Genomic DNA, 18,968 nt, shown 5'->3' on the forward strand with positions numbered 1-18,968 from the left:
TCCCTGTCTACTTGCCATGAAGTGATGGAACCAGATGCCATGATCTTCATTGTTTGAATGTTGAGCTTTAAGCCAACTTTTTCACTTTCTTTCAATTTCATCAAGAGGCTCTTTAGTTCTCTGCTTTCTGCCATAAGGGTGGTGTCATGTGCATATCTGAGGTTATTGGTATTTCTCCTGGCAATCCTGATTCCAGCTTGTGCTTCCAGCCTGGCATTTCGCATGATGTGCTTTGCGTGTAAGTTAAATAATAAGTGTGACAATATACAGACTTGACATACTCCTTTTCCCAATTTGGAACCAGTCAGTTCTTGCATGTCTGGTTCTAACTGTTGCTTCTTGACCTGCATACAGGTTTCTCAGGAGGCAGCTAAGGTGGTCTGGTATTCCCATTTTCTTTCAGAATTTTCCATAGTTTGTTGTGATCCATACAGTCAACGGATTTAGTGTAGTCAGTGAGGCAGAAATAGATGTTTTTCCGGAATTCTCATGCTTTTTCTGTGACCCAGTGGATGTTGGCAATTTGATCTCTGGTTCCTCTGCCTTTTCTAAGTCCAACTTGAACATCTGGAAGTTCTTGGTTCCAGTTCTTGCATGTCTGGTTCTAACTGTTGCTTCTTGACCTGCATACAGGTTTCTCAGGAGGCAGCTAAGGTGGTCTGGTATTCCCATTTTCTTTCAGAATTTTCCATAGTTTGTTGTGATCCATACAGTCAACGGATTTAGTGTAGTCAGTGAGGCAGAAATAGATGTTTTTCCGGAATTCTCATGCTTTTTCTGTGACCCAGTGGATGTTGGCAATTTGATCTCTGGTTCCTCTGCCTTTTCTAAGTCCAACTTGAACATCTGGAAGTTCTTGGTTCATGTACTGTTGAAGCCTAGATTGAAGAATTTTGAGCATTACTTTGCTAGCATGTGAGATGAGTGCAGTTGTGCGGTAGTCTGAACATTCTTTGGCATTGCCTTTCTTTGGGATGGAAATGAAAACTGACCTTTTCCAGTCCTGTGGCCACTGCTGAGTTTTCCAAATTTGCTGGCATATGGAGTGCACTTTCACAGCATCATCTTTTAGGATTTGAAATAACTCAGCTGGAATTCCATCACCTCCACTAGCTTTGTTTGTAGTAATGCTTCCTAAGGCCCACTTGACCTCTCACTCCAGGATCTCTGGCTCTAGGTGAGTGATCACACCATCATGATTATCTGGGTCATTAAGATCTTTCTAGTATAGTACTTGTGTGTATTCTTGCCACCTCTTCTTAGTATCTTCTACTTCTGCTTTAGGTCCATACCATCTCTGTCCTTTATTGTGCCTATCTTCGCATGAAATGTTTCCTTGATATCTCTGATTTTTTTAAAGAAATCTCTAGCTTTTCCCATCCTATTTTTCCCCTCTATTTCTTTGCATCGTTTACTTAGGAAGGCTTTCTTATCTCTCCTTGCTCTTTGGAATTCTGCATTCAGATGGGTATATCTTTCTTTTTTTTCCTTTGCCTGTTGCTTCTCTCCTTTTCTCACCTGTTTGTAAGGCCTCCTCAGACAACCAGTTTTCCTTTTTGCATTTCTTCTTGGGGATGGTTTTGATCACTGCCACCTGTACAGTGTTATGAACCTCCATCCACAGTTCTTCATGCACTCTATCAGATCTAATCCCTTGAATCTATTTGTCACTTCCATTGTATAATCGTAAGGGATTTGATTTAAGTCATACCTGAATGGTCTAGTGGTTTTCCCAATTTTCTTCAATATAAGTCTGAATTTAGCAATAAGGAGTTCATGATCTCAGCCATAGTCAGCTCACAGTCTTATTTTTGCTGACTATATAGAGCTTCTGCATCTTTGGCTGCAAAGAATATGATCAGTCTGATTTTGGTATTGACTATCTGGTGATGTCCATGTGTAGAGTCGTATCTTGTGTTGTTGGAAGAGGGTGTTTGTTATGACCAGTGCGTTCTCTTGGCCAAACTCTGTTAGCCTTTGCCCTGCTTTGTTCTGTGCTCCTAAGACCAAACTTGCCCGTTATTCCAGGTGTCTCTTGATTTCCTACTTTTGCTTTCCAGCCCCCTATGATGAAAAGGACACCTTTTTTGGTGTTAGTTCTAGAAAATCTTGTAGGTCTTCATAGAACCATTCAACTTCAGCTTCTTCAGCATTAGTGGTTGGGGCATAGGCTTGGATTACTGTGATATTGAATGGTTTGTCTTGGAAACAAAGAGCAATCCTTCTGTGATTTTTGAGATTGCTCCCAAGTATGGCATTTCAGGCTCTTGTTGACTCTGAGGGCGCCTTTTTTTCTCCTAAGGGATTCCTGCCCGCACCATGCCTGCACCAGTGTATATTCCCACCAGTAATGCGGAGCAGTTTCCTGTCCTCCACATCTTTGCCAACACTTGTTATTTTTTTCTTTTTGATGATAGCCATTCCAATAGGTAAGCTGTGAGAGCTCACTGTGGTTTTATTATCCATTTCCTTAATGATGTGATGTTGAGCACCTTTTAAAAAAATGGTATTCTTCAGGGTATTCTTTTCTCTTTTTACTAACTTTTTATTTTGTGTTGAAGTATAGTTGATTAGCAGTGTTGTTGTGATAGTTTCAGGGGGACAGCAAAGAGACTCAGCCATACGTATATGTGTATTTATTTTCCTCCAAACTTTCTCCCATCCAGACTTCCACAGAACCTTAGGATATTCCTGAGTTGTGGTTTTTGTTGAAAGCTTTTACTGTTTTTGTAAATTAATAAGTACTAATTTGTTCAACTAAGGTAGATATGCCCTGTGTTGTGTTTACATAGTCATGAAAAGTTAAGTTAGTGTCAAATTTAATTTAGATGATCTGAGTGGCTAAGGTTTGTCGACTTAACAGACTTACTTTTATGTTCCTAGTTCAACATGTAGCAGTGGGTGAAAAACAATAACAACTTAATGAAACAATAGAAATTTTCTACTCCTGATAATCAAGTTACATTGACATTTGACAGATGTAAGATTTAATTTACATAGCCTGTCAAATAGGATGTGCACAAGGTCAGGGAGTGAAGATTAACCATTATGGGGAGTGAAAGACCGGCTGAAATCTACACGTGTTGGGGGACAAAAATACAGTGACTGCACCACTAGCACCCACTGTCGGGAGCAAGCTTAACTTTGCAAATGTGCTCCCAGTGGAACATCTGATTTGCTGAATTGTTTGCATTTACCATATTTACGGCATACTTAAAATTATTACTGACCTTCCATTTGTTGAGTTGAGGGAGAGGAGTGCAAATTCAAACATTTCAGTGGGAATTTTCTTTTTAACTGGTAAATATTTACTGAATTAAAACATTTTATTGCAGCCACCAGACATAATAGGTTATATCTTTATAGTCACACTGAGTTTTGTCCTTCCAAAGTGCTTTAAAAGTTTAGCATGTTAAATCATTTGGCTGAGGACTTAAGCTATGGAAATCTCTCTGGCATTATTGTAACTTTTCTCTGCAATAAATATTCTTACTCGATGTTTAATCTTAGCCTTGAAAATCAAGTGCATTATTATGGAGCCGAGTAGTATAAAGGGAAGGGGAAACATCATGTAGCTGTTTGTTGTTCAGATGACTTTTAGATCTTTTAAAAGACCTGTTAAAAAGTAAGTATCCCCCCCCCCAAAAAAAAAAAATAAGTATCCCGTGGTGGTTTTATTTTACACTGACGCTGCTGCTGCTAAGTTGCTTCAGTCATGTCCAACTCTGTGCGACCCCATAGACGGCAGCCCACCAGGCTCCCCCGTCCCTGGGATTCTCCAGGCAAGAACACTGGAGTGGGTTGCCATTTCCTTTTCCAATGCGTGAGAGTGATGTATCACTAAAAACGAAATAGTTAAATTCAGTTTTGTCCTGCCTGGGTTTTGTTGTTTCCTTTGTGTGCCTGTGTATGTTTGACTTCAGAGCTTGTTTTGTACAATTAATTTTGCTTTTTAAATTGTTATTTATATTTCTTAGAGGTGTTTCATATTTTAGAATACCTATACTTTGGCTTCTGTCTCTTTTATTAGAATCTCCTGTAATAGGCTCCTGTTTAGTTCACTGAAATAATTTTAAATAAGATGAGCAAGATCCAGATAAGTTAGTGGGAGCTTATTTACATAAATAGCTCTTAATGTATTCTGGTCACCACAAGAGGAATTCTAATACTAAAATTGGTAATAAAATAAAGGCAATAAAATAATTTAACATGAATAGGAAATAAATGAAAAGTAAATTACATTTTTACATTTTTCAAGCTCCTGGATATTTTACTGTTTTTTTTTCCCCTCACTGCATGAAAAGACAGCAGACTAGCAATAAAGAAAAGGATCTGCCAGATGTTCTATAGCAAAAGGCTTCATCCCTTTGTTTCTCTTGATCCTATTAAGACTATGAACTGACTGTTTATTGGTTAAAAATCTAAGTGATGTTGTAAGATTGAAAAAGTCTCAATCCTTTTTCACACCTTTGCATGGTGACAGATGGTAACTGGTCTTATTGTAATGATCGTTTCATATTGTATAAAAAAAATTGAATCGCTACACCTGAAACTTAGCTAATATTGTATGTTAATTATAACTCAATTTTTAAAATTTTGTATTCTTAGTTTCACCTGCGTAAGACTTGCATTTCCCCCAACTCATATCTTTTTGGCTCTGAAGATTTATTTATAATAATTATTGCACTATGTGACTCACTGCACAAAATATGGCAGTGTATTTCAAGAGTTGATGAGTGCAAGCAGTGGGTGCTATCTGCAAAGCCTTGTAAACCAACAGAACATTTTGTTGTATCAGACCCATGACGAAGTTTCAAGACTGTATGTTGAGATGACCACTAAATTATTGCTATAGGAACTTAAAACTGTCAACTGCATAACATTAACTCAGCATTTACTTCTTCATGGTTTATCCCACTTATCAGCTGGTGAGGTAGGTACAATACTGTTAATCCCCACTTTTATAAGTGATATCATTGGCACAAATAAGGCATTTGTTGAAAGTCACATAGCCAAGTAAACAATGGACACAAGATTTTTAAAAGTTAATATAAATTATCCTTCACTTGCTTTTTTTCCACTGGGTGTAAAGATGACATTCCCATAAGCTTTTATAAATCTACCTATATTCTTCTCATGGATACAGAGTATTTCCTAGTGTAGGTATTTCATAATATGTGTAGCTATCTCATTCACATTTGATGGTTTTATAGGCTGTTTCTGGTTTTTCATTGTTACAGATAATACTAAGGAGATTGGACATATTTTTGTAAGTTTTAACTCTGATTTTTAATGTGAGTTAATTACTTAATTATTAATATATGCCCTTTTTTTCTTGTTGAATTATAGGAAATTAATCCATTATCTTACATGTTGCTAATATTTTCACCTATCTCAACTGTTCTTTTGTTTTTATTGAATATTAATTGACATAACATTATATTAGTTTCAGACACATAGCATAATGATTTGATATTTGTATACATTGTGAATGATTACTGCAGTAAATCTAGTTACATCTGTCACCAAACATAGAAAAAAATTTTTTCTTGTAATGAGAACTTCAGAACTACTCTCTCATCTTTGAATTTTGCTTATGGTGTCTTTTGCCATGTAGAAATTTGATACTTTTATGTTTTTGTCTCCTTTATGGTTTCTCTTTTTGGGTCCAGAGTGATTTTTTTTTTTTTTTCAGAGTGACCTTTTTTGAAACAGATTTGATCCTTTCTCCGCTTAAAAAGGGCTTCCCTGATAGCTCATCTGGTAAAGAATCTACCTGTAATGCAGGAGACCCCAGTCCGATTTCTGAGTTGGAAAGATCCGCTGGAGAAGGAATAGGCTACCCACTCCAGTATTCTTGGGCTTCTCTTGTGGCTCAACTGGTAAAGAATCTGCCTGCAATGCGGAAGACCTGAGTTCAGTTGGATCCCTGGGTCTGGAAGATCCCCTGGAGGAGGGCACGGCAATGCACTCCATGGAGAATTCCATGGACAGAGGAACCTGGCAGGCTACCTCCGTAGAATCGCAGAGTCGGACGCGACTGAAGTGACTGAGGACACACACATTGCTTAATTAAAGAAGCCCTTGGTTGCTTCTCATTGAGAGGTAGTATATAATATAGTGCTTGAGGAAATAGGATATGGATCCTTTGCTAGGTTTGAAACCTGGTTTTCCTTCTTACTAGCTGTAGGACACTGGCAGGTACTGCTTGTTCTGTGCTTGTTTCCTCTTGGTGGTTATGGTTACCTTGTCCAGGTGTTGAGAGTGTTAAATGGCTTAGTATGTTTAAGTGCTTTGGGTAGTACCCACACATGGTAAATCCTCAGTGTGCTCTTTTTTCTCTCCCTGTCCAGTTTGCTTGCGTGCCGCTTACCTGGTTGGCTCTGACGCTTGAGCCGCACGGCCTCCTCCCAGTTCCTCCTGCCTCAGAGCCTTTGTGTGTGCTGCTCCCTGTGCCTGGACTGCACTTCCTTTTCTGTCCTTTCTGACTCACTGCAGCTTCCCCTTTGTTGTTCAGTCACTCAGTCGTGTCTGACTCTTTGCAATCCCATGAACTGCAGCACACCAGGGTTCCCTGTCCTTCAGTATCTCCTGGAGTTTGCTTGAACTCATGTCCATTGAGTCGGTGATGCCATCCAACCATCTCATCCTCTGTCACCCCCTTCTCCTCCTGCTCTTAATCTTTTGCAATGAGTCTTTCTTCACATCAGGGGACCACAAGTATTGGAACTTCACCATCAGTCCTTACAGTGAATATTCAGGAAATGTTGGTTTTGTTTAGAATTGACTGGTTTGATCTCCTTGCTGTCCAGTGGACTCTCAAGAGTCTTCTCCCGCACCACAGTTTGAAAGCATCAATTCTTCCGCGCCCAACCTTTAGTATCACCCTAAATATCCCCCTCACTGCCCCCCACCCCCCGCCGCCTCCAGCCAGGGGCCGTGTCAGTGTCCTCTTAGTTTTGGTTGGGTCTGCCATTATGTTCTATTTTAGCACCCACTGCTTTTCCTTCTTAGCACTTTAAATAATTGTTTTAAATTGCTAGCTTAAATTTTCTTCCTCCTATTGAAAATAAGCATCATGAATGCAGAAACTAAGTCTCTCTTGGTTACTTTACCTTTACCCCCTGGAATAGTAGATGGTAATGAACTGGTGTTCCATAAATATGGGGAGTGAATGACTTATAGGTGGAATGGTGTAGTTTAAATGTTTTGGACTTGGAGTAGAAAAGGAAGCTGAGAGAAGAAAGCTTGTTCAGAGGCTTTAAATCTCACTACCAAGTTTATACTCAGTTGTTCCTGTCTGTGAAAGTGTGAGTTTCAGTGCTTAAGTTGTATGAAAGGATTTTGGATAACTGGCAGTTACCTCAAATGGGATATCCATAGTATTAACAGTTATTAATATTTTCTCTCTGCTCAGTAAGGAATTTAGTTTTAAAATCTGAAAAGGATGTTATGCTCATTTTAAATATTTTAAAAATGGACATAATGTAGTCTGTATAAGATAGCATATTTGTCGTGGGTGGAGCTGGAGCTAGAATCTGTTTAAAAGGCTTTTATGAGAATCCATTCCTGGGGATCGAAGACAGATTCAGAATCTTGTTGACAGGTGCAGAGGTATTTGCTCTTGTAGGTATCACCCGGGCAGCTGTGGCTGTGGAGTTCCTGTCCCACCGTTATGGTTTTCTGCATTGTCCTTGCGGTCTGTTCACATTGTGCCTTCCGGCAGCAGCTTCTTTCCTCTTTCTACTCTATTAGGCATATGTAAAGGCAGTATCTGAGATTGTTTTGCATGTAAGTAAAGCAGGAAGAAATAGATTCATCCATGTGCAGCATGGATGGGCCTCAAAAACATGCTGAGTGAAAGAAGCGAGATACAAGAAACCACATACTGTATGATTCCATTGCTGTGACATGTCCAGAAGTGGCAAAATCTCTAGAGACAGAAAGTTGATTAGTGGTTGCCTGAGGCTGGGGATGGAATGGGGATTAACTGCAGGTGGGAGGGAAGTTCTTTTCCAGAGGGATAGAAATATTCTAAAATTGGATTATAGTGATGGTTACACAACTCTGTAAATTTACTAAACATTATTGAATTGTACACTTAAAATGGAACATTTTGGCATGTGAGTTATAGCCCAATAAAACTTTTTTTTTTTTTTTAAGAATAAATGATTCCAGAGCTTATTTTGGAAGAATTGCGCTTTCTTTGTAAGTGTAATTGTAGACAAATATGGTTCATACTTTTTGGTTCTGCATAATATTCTAGGTAAATGAGATGGGAAACTAGATAAAATAATACATTGTATCCTGAATCTTACTAAGAGAGAGCTTTGAAAGCTAAACTCCTCCCCCACTCCCCAGAACTTCATTAAGAATTGGAGTTTTCATGGATAGTCCTGCTCAGTATTATAATCTAAGTTGAAGGGGTAGTGATTCATATATATATATATTTATTTGCTGTGATTTTTAGATATCAAGATCTTAATAGCTTGCTCTCTCTGTGTCCACACACACACACACACACACACACACACACACACACACACACACCTTCAAAATTAGAAAAGGTGTCAATTTTTGTCTCTTAATTATATCTATGCTGCCAGTTTGTTCTTATCTGCCATTTCAACCCACCAGAGTGTTATGTCTTATGAATGAGTAAACACTGGACTGCAGCCTGCTAATGTGTTCTTTTTGATTTTTCAGCACTTTCACTTGGACCCTTCGATGCCCATTGAACAGATGCTTGAGAATTGCAAGTAATCTTCAGATTGTAGCATAACCATAAGGCCTGTCCTCTGTGTGGGGAGGAGCTTACCCATGTGCTGTGGAAATGAACGGGGAGCAGCAGACTGATGCAGGTATCGGTTTTGCTGAGCGGAATCTGTTTTTCGGAGTGCAGAATTCCATTACTCACCTGTGTTACATTGTCAGGCTTATCTTTTTACCACTAAATGGGAAGCTCTTTGAAGATATGAGTTATCTTTCTTTGTACCTGGCACCAGGGGTGCTCAGCCTGTTTGCTGAAAAAGTAAATAACTTTTATGAGCAGACTTCGTTTAAAAAAAAAAGTAAATTTATTTTGAAGTAATTATCAATTCATAGGAGCTTGCAAAGATTCTGACAGTCTTCATGTACCCATCACCCAGCTTCTACTATAAGTTACATCTCATTTAAGTATAGTGCAGTATGAAAACTGGGAAATTGATATATGTATCAAATGTATGTATGTCTCTATGATTTGTGTAAATTCCTGTAACTGCCACTTCAGTCAAAATACAGAACTATTCCATCGCCACACAGAGCTCCTTTGTACTGCTTCTTCACAGTTACACCGACTCCTCTTCCCCAGCATTCCCTAACCCAAGGTAACCATTAATCATTTCTTCATTTCTATAATTTTGTCATTTCCTGAATGTTACATAAGTAGAACCACACAGTATGTGACTTTCTGAGATGGGCTTTTTTTCACTCAAAATAATGCCCCTGAGATCCATCCAAATTCTTGAATATATCAGGAATCTGTTCTCTTTTATTGCTTGGTAGTATTCCGTGGATATACTGCCGTTTGGTTAACCATTCATTCATCTGTTGCAGTTCATTTTGGTTGCTTCCAGCTTTTGGCTTTTATGAATAAAGCTGCTATGAATAATCATATACATAAGATTTCATTTTTCTGGGATAAATGCCCAGGAGCACCACTGCTTTCCAGTGTGGCTGTACCATATACATTCTTTCCAGCAATGTATGAGATCTGATTTCTTCACATCTTCACAGCCATTTGGTATTGTCACTATTTTTACTTAAGTCGTGCTGATAAATTAACAGATCATCTTGGTCTTACTTTGCAGTCCCCTAATGGTTAGTGCTGCTGAACAGGTTCTTACTTGCCATCCCTATATCCTCTTTGGTACCATGGCATCGTAGTTTTGGCTCATTTATCAGTCATATTGTTTGTTTGCTTTTTAATTAACAACTTTATTGAAGTACTTTTTTTTGAGATACAATTCACATACTATAAAATTTACCATTTGAAAATACACAATTCAGTGGTTTTTAGTATATTCACAAGCACTGCTATTGAATTCCAGAACATTTTCATCACTCCTCACAAGAAACCATTGGCAGTTATTTCTTGCTTAATCCAGCCTCTGGAGATCATGTCTGCTTTCTGTCTCTCTAGATTTTACCTAGTCATACTCTTTTTTTATTAGCGTTTCCATGGTATATCCTTTTCATCCTTTTACTTTCAGCCTCTGTGAATCATTATATTTGAAGTAAGTTTCTTATAAAACCATATAGTCACTAAAATTTTTTTTCAGTCTTGTAATTGGTGTGTTTAGACCATTTACAGTTAATGTAATTGTCGATATGTTAAGGCTCATGTGTGCCTTTTTTTTTAAACATCTGTTGGTTTTGTTCATTTGTTTTCTCCATTTTTTGTTCCTTTTCCTATCTTCCTGTGGGGTACTTGAAAGTGTTTTTAGAATTTTGTTTTGATTTGTCTCTACAAATGTGTTCTTTTGTTTTTTTAAGGTTTTGTTTGGTTGAGTCTTTGTTGCTGCGCAGGCTTGTCTGGTTGCGGAGTACAGGGGCTAGTTACAGCGCACTGGCTTGTCGTTGGGCTGGCTTCTCTCGTTGCATAGCACAGCCTTCAGAAATTGCCGCTTGCAGGCTCTACAGCACTAGGTCAGTCGTTGTGGCGCACAGGCCTAGTTGCCCCATGGCATGTGGGATCTTCCTAGAGCAGAGATCGAACCTATATCCCCTGAGTTGGCAGGCAGATTCTTAACCAATCGATCATCAAGGAAGCCCTTATACTGTCCTTGAGTGTATCTCTTTGTGTAGATTTTTTAGTGGTTGCTCTAGGTATTATGTATACCCTAACATATCGCATTCTGCTGATGTTATCATTTTGTTAGAGTGAAGTGTAGAAATTTTACCTGCTTTTTATGTCTCTACCTACTTTTATTTATAATAAAACTTGTCTTAAATATTTCTCTACATATTTTGAGAGCCACATTAGATACTGTTAAAATTTGGGGGAACTTTCCTGGCTGTCCAGTGATTAAGGCTGCACTTCCAGTGAAGGACATTACAGGTTACATCCCTGGTTAGGGAACCAAGATCCCACATGCCTTGTGGTGTGGCCCCCCCCAATTTTTTTTTTTTTTTTTGCTTCAGCTATCAAATATAGATTAGAAAATTCAAGAGAAGAAAGAAAATGTTTCATAATGATGTTTCCCACTATTTTTATTTTTTGTTCTTTATTCGTTCCTGATTTTCCAAGATTCCTTCTACTATCATTTCACTTCTGTTTATAGAATTTCCTTTAGCCATTTTTCTAGTGTGGGTCTGTTGGTGATAAAATTATTAGTTTCCCTGTCTCTGGTCACTTCCCTTAGACGAGGTATTGTTTCTCTTGCTGCTTTCAAGATTTAATGTCTTTCATTTTCAGCAGTTTGACTCTGTGTGTCTGTGTACAGATTTCCTTGGGTTTATCTTGTTTGGAGTTTTCTCAGCTTCTTAAAACTGTAGACTTATGTCTTTTGACAAATTTGAAGTGTTTTCAGCCATTATTTCTTCTAGGACTTCTACTGCCCTGTTCTTTCTCTTCTTTTGGGACTCTGAAGACACTTTGTTAAATCTTTGTTATTGTTGCACAGCTTTATGAGGCTCTTTTCATTTTTTTCACTTTGTTGTTTAAATTGGGTGTTTTCTATTGCTCTTTAATTTTAGTGATTCTTTGTTCTCCCCATTCTGCTTATAGAGCTTATCTATGGAGGGGTTTGTTTTGTTTTTTTGGTTATTATATTTTCAGTTCTAATATTTCTTTTTTTAGCTGAAGAGGAATGAAAGATGGGGACAGGTCCAACTTAAAGTGCCACAGCCCCACTCTTCTGACAGAGGTTCAATAACTTGTCTTGAATAGATGCTTTTCAGTTTTGGTTTTTTTTTTTTCCTTCGGTTAATTTCAGAACTTTTGAAATGGTCAAGTTTCATTGTTTAGCCAGTATTTTTGCTGCTCTTCTGAAAGAGTAAGGTATTCACTTTGCTATTTAGGAAGCTGATTTGTTTTCTTTTGTTTTAAATGTTGTCATTAACTCATACAGTATATACATTACATATATAATATATATTACATGTGGATTTGAATCCGTTGCTGTCATTCATTTGATGATCAAATTGTTCCATTCTCAAGCAGTGAGAGTTGTTTCAGATTGGTTCCTGTGTTCTTTGGATGTGATGTCATTATATCTCCGATAGTTTTAGTCCTTGCTTTCTGTCATAGAAAGGTTCCAAGGTTCCTCCTGTACATTTCCTGCCCCAGCTTTGCAATCTGACATTTGTCTGAGAAGCTCTTTTTTTTTTTTAAAGTGGATATGATATTTATAGTCTACAGCCCAGATGCTGGGGTGCTCGTTGATAGCAGCTTGCCATTTCTCCTAGGTCTCATCCATAAACATAGCTGGAAAATACACATCATTTTGTTTGTTTGATGCGTGGTGTGGGGGATCCTTGTTCTGTGACTAGGGATCAAACCTGAGCCCCCTGCATTGGAAGTGTGGAGTCTCAAGCACTGGACTGCCAGCAAAGTCCCAAAATACACATCTTTTGAAGAGAAAAGAAAATCAGATGGCTTCATCTGATATTTATAATTTTATAAAATTATATAAATTTTATATAATTTCATAAATAATTTTATAAAATTACAGGAATTTTCTTTCTTTGATTTTATATCTTTTCTTTTGAAAATGTGTTGTTTTGTAATCTTTAGTATCATCACTTATTTGTTTTTATCCTTATTTAAACTTTTAAAAATTGTTTTATCCTTATTTAAATTTATTTATTTATATAATATTCATATAATTTTCTCACAACAAGAATACCAACATTCCAGATATCAATAGAATAGTAGTGTGTGGTTTAAGATTTCTTTATTGTTTTGTCTTTAAATATATTCCACTCAGGTTTGCAGTCAGAATTCTGTATTTTAATAATGACTTAAAGGGATTCTATTTTCTTTGTGGTTTTTCCACCAACCATTAGGCATGTTTGTTTAAGTTCATTTTCAGTTTTTAGAATTTTTAATTTAAATATGTTTCTAAATTGTATAAAGAATATACATAATTATAAAGTCTAAATTATATTTATAACAACATTCCCACTTTCAGGCTGATAGAATTCATGCTTTTTAGTCTTCATATATAAAGAAGTTTTATTACATTTTATCCTGTCGTTCATTTTTAAAATGTAAAAAGATATATGTGAGCATTTACATATATATTCATATCTCTTTTGCCTTATGCAAAAATTAGAGCTACAATAAAAACTGCTCTATGTTTTGCTGTTTCACTTAATATGTACTGAGGATTATTCCACATCAGTATGTGGTAATTGTTCTCATTCCTTTTTACAGCTGTATAATGTTGGATGTATATACTATATTTTATTCACCCAGTTCCTTACTGATGGACATTTGGATTAATTCCAGTCTTGGTATTACATATATAGTACTACAATGAATAGCCTTGTACATATGTCTTTTTGTATTTTTGCCAGCATATCTTTGGGATAGATTCCTAGAAGTGGGATCAGAAGGTAAATACATATGTAATTTTGTTAGCTGTTGCCAACAAAAATATAACCCCTTTCACCAGGGTTGTATCATTATACTTTACCTGCCTATTACTTGCCTCACCATGGAGTGTGTTGTCAGACTTTTAGAATTTTTCCAATCTGATATCTCAGTGTAGTTTACATTTGCATTCTTTTAAAATGAGTAAATTTGCACCTCTTTCCATATGTTTAAGGACTGTTTGCAATTAAAAAAAATAAATTCTCTTTTCATGTATTTTGCTCATTTTTTTAGCAGATCATTAATTAGTCTTGTTTTTTCTCAGTTTTTAGGTAGTTTTTTTGATGTATGGGAGATTTTAGTCCTTTAATTCATTGCTTTTGTTGTTCCTGTTTATTTATTTATTTTTTAACTAGCATGCTGCTTGAGGGGCTAGGGTTCTTGCCAAGGACCATGAATATGAATTGTCTAGCCTTGTTATGTTCTAGTGATGGAAGTTGGCTTTCTATTGACTCATGCTTCCAGGATGCTCCCAATAAAGTCTTTATTGATTTATTTTATTTCTAGTGAAAATTTTCTAATATGTAGAAATGAATGGAAAACATGTAAGGAATACTTCTGTACCTACCATACAGAATTAAAAATTAATAAATAATAAATTAACTTTGTCAAAATTTGTGTTCATTTTTTAAAATTGTGGTATATTATCCATAACATAAAATTTACCATTTTAACCATGTTTAGGTATACTGTCCATTCACATTGTTGTGCAGCCATTAACATCACCATCTCCAAAACCTTTTTATCTTCCTGTACTGGAGCTCTGTGCCCATTAAACACTAACTTCACATTCCCCTCTCCCCCTAGTCCTCGGATACTCCCATTCTTCTTTCTGTCTCTATGAATTTGACTACTCTACCTCAAGTAAGTGGAAACATACAATATTTGATCTTTTGTGCTTGGCTTATTTAGTGTAATGTTCTCATAGTTCATCTATATTTTGTAGCCTGTATCAGAATTTCCTTCCTTTTTGTGACTGAATAATATTCCATTGTATGCATATACCACATTTTGTTTATCCATTCATTTGTTGATGGATACCTGGGTCAGTTACTTCCACCTTTTGGCTGTTGTGAATATTGCTGCTCTGAACATTCATGTACAGTTACCTGTTTGAGTCCCTGTTATCAATTCTTTTGGATATATACACAGAAGTAAAATTGCTGGATCATATGGTAATTATATTTAAAATGTTTTGAGGAACCACCAAAAAATTTTCCACACTGACTCTACCATTTTCTATTCCAAGACCAGCGATGCACAAAGATTCCAATTTCTCATTTCCTTGCCAAAGCTTATTTTCTGCTTTTTGATAATAGCCATCCTAATCAGGATGAGGTGGTGCCTCTTTGTGGTTTTAATTTGCCTTTAATGATGTTGAAGATCAGTCCTGGGTGTTCATTGGTAGGACTGATGTTGAAGCTGAAACTTTAATACTTTGGCCACCTGATGTGAAGAGCTGACTCATTTGAAAAGACGCTGATGCTGGGAAAGATTGAGGGCAGGAGGAGAAGAGGACGACAGAGGATGAGATGGTTGGATGGCATCACTGACTCAATGGACATGGGTTTGGGTGGACTCTGGGAGTTGGTGATGAACAGGGAAGCCTGGTGTGCTGCGGTTCATCGGGTCGCAAAGAGTCAGATACGACTGAGCAACTGAACTGAACTGAACTGAATGATGTTGAACACGTTTTCATGTGTTCCATTTTTTTAAATTAATAAAACATAATATAGCTTAAGTCTCTTTTACTTTTCTTCTAACCTTTGCTTCCCTCCATCCCCAAAGGTTATTGAAATGCATGTATTTATAATCATTATATTGCAGAGTTTTGTTTTGAGGCTTAAATTATATCTTGCACTTTTTATTCTTCACCTGCTTTTTTTTTAACTTGATGTGATTTTTTTTTTCTTTTTGAGATTTATATGTCAATCCGTTCATTCACTTCAGCTGTTATATAGTAGTGCTCCATTGTAGGACTGCCATAATTTGTCTGTTCTCCTACTGATTGCTTCTGTCTGTTGCTGTTAGAAACAGTGCTGTGGTGAGCGTCCCTGCGTTTGCTTGCCGCCTTGTGTTTGTGTGAAGCATAGACTCCCCAAAGGTGTACTCATTCAGCAGCTGTTTATCGTAGGCCTGGTAGTGTTAGGTATCATTTTGGGCAGTGGGGATACGTTAGTGAATAAACCCTGCTTTTAAGCAGCTCATGTGAGTTGGGATTATTGGGTTACAATGAAGTGTTTGAATCTTTGCTCCCTCAACAAAAATGTGTTGAGTCTCTGCTATGACAGAAATAGAGTATTTTCCAAAACAACGTTCCTGTCTTCATAGAGTTTGTTGTCGAGTGGGGAAGATAAAAAGACATAAGGTATACTTTGAGGTAGGAATGAATGCCTTGGAGATAATGAAAGCAGAGGCTGGGGGCTTCTACTTTAGATGTGCAGTGATGGGAGGCCTTTCTGGTTGGTGGAAGGTCTTTCTGAAGAGGTTTTTGAGTAGAGATTGAATGAAGTAAAGCTGTGAATGACACAGGGGAATGAGCCTAAGCTGAGGTAATAACTGATGTAGAGGCTTTGAGGAGAAAACATGGTTAGAAAGAAAAAAACAAACCAACCTCAGTGTTCTTCGAGTGCAGTGAGCAAGCATGAGGCTGGCTGGGGATGCAGTGGCAAGGTCAGAAGCCTAGGAGTCAGATCATATAGGGCTTTTGTATCTCCCAGAGATTTTAGGTTTTATTGTGTGATTAAAAGGTGAAAGGTATTGTTGTTAGACCTTGCACTTAGAGCAGTAGAAATGTTGGGAAGTGATTAAATTTGGGGTATTTTTAAAGATAGTACCTACAGAATTTTCTGATGGATTAAATGTAAGATGTGAAAGAGAAAAAGGTAAGAATAACTCCACAGTTTTTGGGTTGAGCCAAAATATCAGCCAGTGGTATCTTTTACTCAATTTGAGGACACTAAGGAAGAAGAGATTGAAAATTTAAATTTGAAATGCCTATTAAAGATCTCAAATACTTGGCAATTAGATACCAACTTATGGTCCAAAGTGATTATAATAGTTACACTCTTGCCAGCTTTATATGATCCATTTAGGCGAATCCCAAATGGATCCCAGCAGGAGATAGTATGTCACACTCTATGGTGTTGAGATTCATTGATAATCAGTGCATTAAGTAGCAATAAAAGTGTTAGTCGCCCAGTCATGTCCGACTCTTTAGGATCCCCTGGACTGTAGTCCACCTGGCTCCTCTGTCCATGGAATTCTCCAGACAAGAATACTGGAGTGGGTAGCCATTCCCTTCCCCAGGGGATCTTCCCAACCCGGGGATCAAACCCTGGTCTCCCACATTGCAGGCAGATTCTTTACTATCTGAACCCCCAGGGGAGCCCGAATCAGTGCATTAAGGGAAACTGCTATTTAAAAAAGAACACTTAGTTATCTTGGGTGTAAAGTAAATTAACTTGTGAAGTAAGCTGTAAGTTAGGTTTACTAAGTTTATATTTTTATATCTTGAGCTTTCTTTAATTGGGTCTTGCCTGTTTTGTGTTGTTTTGTTTTAATTCCAGATGCTGGATCTGGAGTGGAAGAAGTGGAGTTAAGCTGGGAAGACTATCTAGAAGAGACCGGGTCCACGGCAGTTCCCTACGGGTCTTTTAAACATGTAAGTGGTGACTGTATTGCTTGACTGCCTGATCCTTTTTCATTTAGAAAAAATGAAAATCTTTTTTCATTTGATCTTTTTTCATTCAGAGACCTTATCATATGAATCAGTTTTAAATTCCTGATATGGTACATCTCTGCCACATCTGAGCTTGGTTCTAATATCTGCTCTGTCTCTTCAAACTGTTTTTTATCTTTCAGTAGCTCTGTAAGTTTTTGTTGAAAGCTGGATATGTTAATAATATGCTGAGTAAAAAAAAAAGAAATGAGTTTTCATTGTTTTCTGTTTATCCAGATAAAAGTTAGGCTGATTTTACTGTTCCTTTTAGCTATAGGTGTGAGAGGCTGAAAGGTACTTTGCTGTCATTTATTTTGCCTCACCTTTTGTACAGGAGCCCTCCTGATGTGGTGGTAAGGTGTGAGGGGAGCAAAAGCATTCTTTAGTCCTGTGATTTGGTCTTAGTGTTTTAGTGAGCCTAAGTTGTGTGTATTCTTTCCCCTATTTTGGAGGCTAGAGAGGGCTGGAGTTGGGTATTTTCCTTACCTTGGATCAGTAAGGTTCTGTTCACTGTAGTTGGTTAGGACCTAGTAAAATAGTTTTTCTTGAGGGTTAGTCTTGTTAAGAAGAACAGAACGCTTTGGATGTATTTTGCGATGCTGCTTTCTTCTCTCCCATATTGCAGGCAGATTCTTTACCATCTGAGCCACCAGGGAAGCCCAATTTTTGTTATAACTTGTCTCAAAGAATTTTCTAATTTCCTTTGTGATTTTTTTTTGATCTGTTGGCTAACAGTGTGTTTAATATCCACATATTTGTGAATTTTTTAGTTTTCCTTGTGTTACTGAGTTCAAGTTTTATTCCATTGTGATCAGAAAAGGTACTTTGTATGATCTTTATTTTTGTCCTAATGTTATGGTCAGTCCTGGAGAATGTTCCATTTCATTTGAGAGGAACGTGTATTCTCCTGTTGCTGAGCAGTGTTCTCTTTACGTCTGTTAGGTCTTGTTAATTTGTAATCTTGTTTAAGTCTTCTGTTTCCTTTCTGTCTGGTCATTTGATCCTATATTAATTGTAGGGTACCATTTTGTTAGAGATCAGCACAACCTTGATACCAAACCTAATAATTCAAGAAGAGAAAATCACAGAGATGTGTCACTCATAATGACTGATGCAAAAATACCTTCATACAAAGTAAACTTTTTATACCAAACTGAATGTAGCTATATTTAAAAAGGATAATACATTAATAACAAGTTGATTTTTTCCAGGAATGCAGGATGGCTTAACATTTGAAAATAAACCAGCATAATTCACCATAGTAGTAGAGTAAAGGAGAAAATTTTGACTATTATCGCAATATATAAAGAAAATTATTGATAAAATTCCATATCCACTTATGATAAAATTCTTAGCAATCTATACATGAGAATGTCCTTAATTTGATGACGTGTATATATACAAAATCTACAGAAAACTATTAATAGTAATATGATTCATATTTCTTTTTATTATGGAAGAAGACAAAAATTATGCTGGTTAACATGATTCCTATTTGATAATTGTATTGGAGGATGTAACCAATACAATAAGGTAAGAAAAACAATTAAAATGTTTAAAAATTGAGAAGGAAGGGGAAAAAAATCATTATTTGCAGATGAATAATGT

At 36.9% G+C, this 18,968-nt stretch overlaps 1 protein-coding gene across 1 annotated transcript in view; it reads left to right on the forward strand.

The window, feature by feature from the left end:
- The window catches only part of SFMBT1 (Scm like with four mbt domains 1), a 111,602-nt gene that overhangs the window by 54,571 nt on the left and 38,063 nt on the right, over window positions 1-18,968 (forward strand). The window contains exons 2-3 of the mRNA XM_068981944.1: window positions 8,707-8,861; window positions 17,209-17,303. Coding sequence (XP_068838045.1) covers window positions 8,834-8,861; window positions 17,209-17,303 — 123 coding nt within the window. The 5' untranslated portion in view covers window positions 8,707-8,833. The remainder of the gene's footprint in view (window positions 1-8,706; window positions 8,862-17,208; window positions 17,304-18,968) is intronic.

Source organism: Capricornis sumatraensis, chromosome 10 (genome assembly GCF_032405125.1).
Source record: "Capricornis sumatraensis isolate serow.1 chromosome 10, serow.2, whole genome shotgun sequence".
Taxonomy (NCBI): Eukaryota; Metazoa; Chordata; class Mammalia; order Artiodactyla; family Bovidae; genus Capricornis; species Capricornis sumatraensis.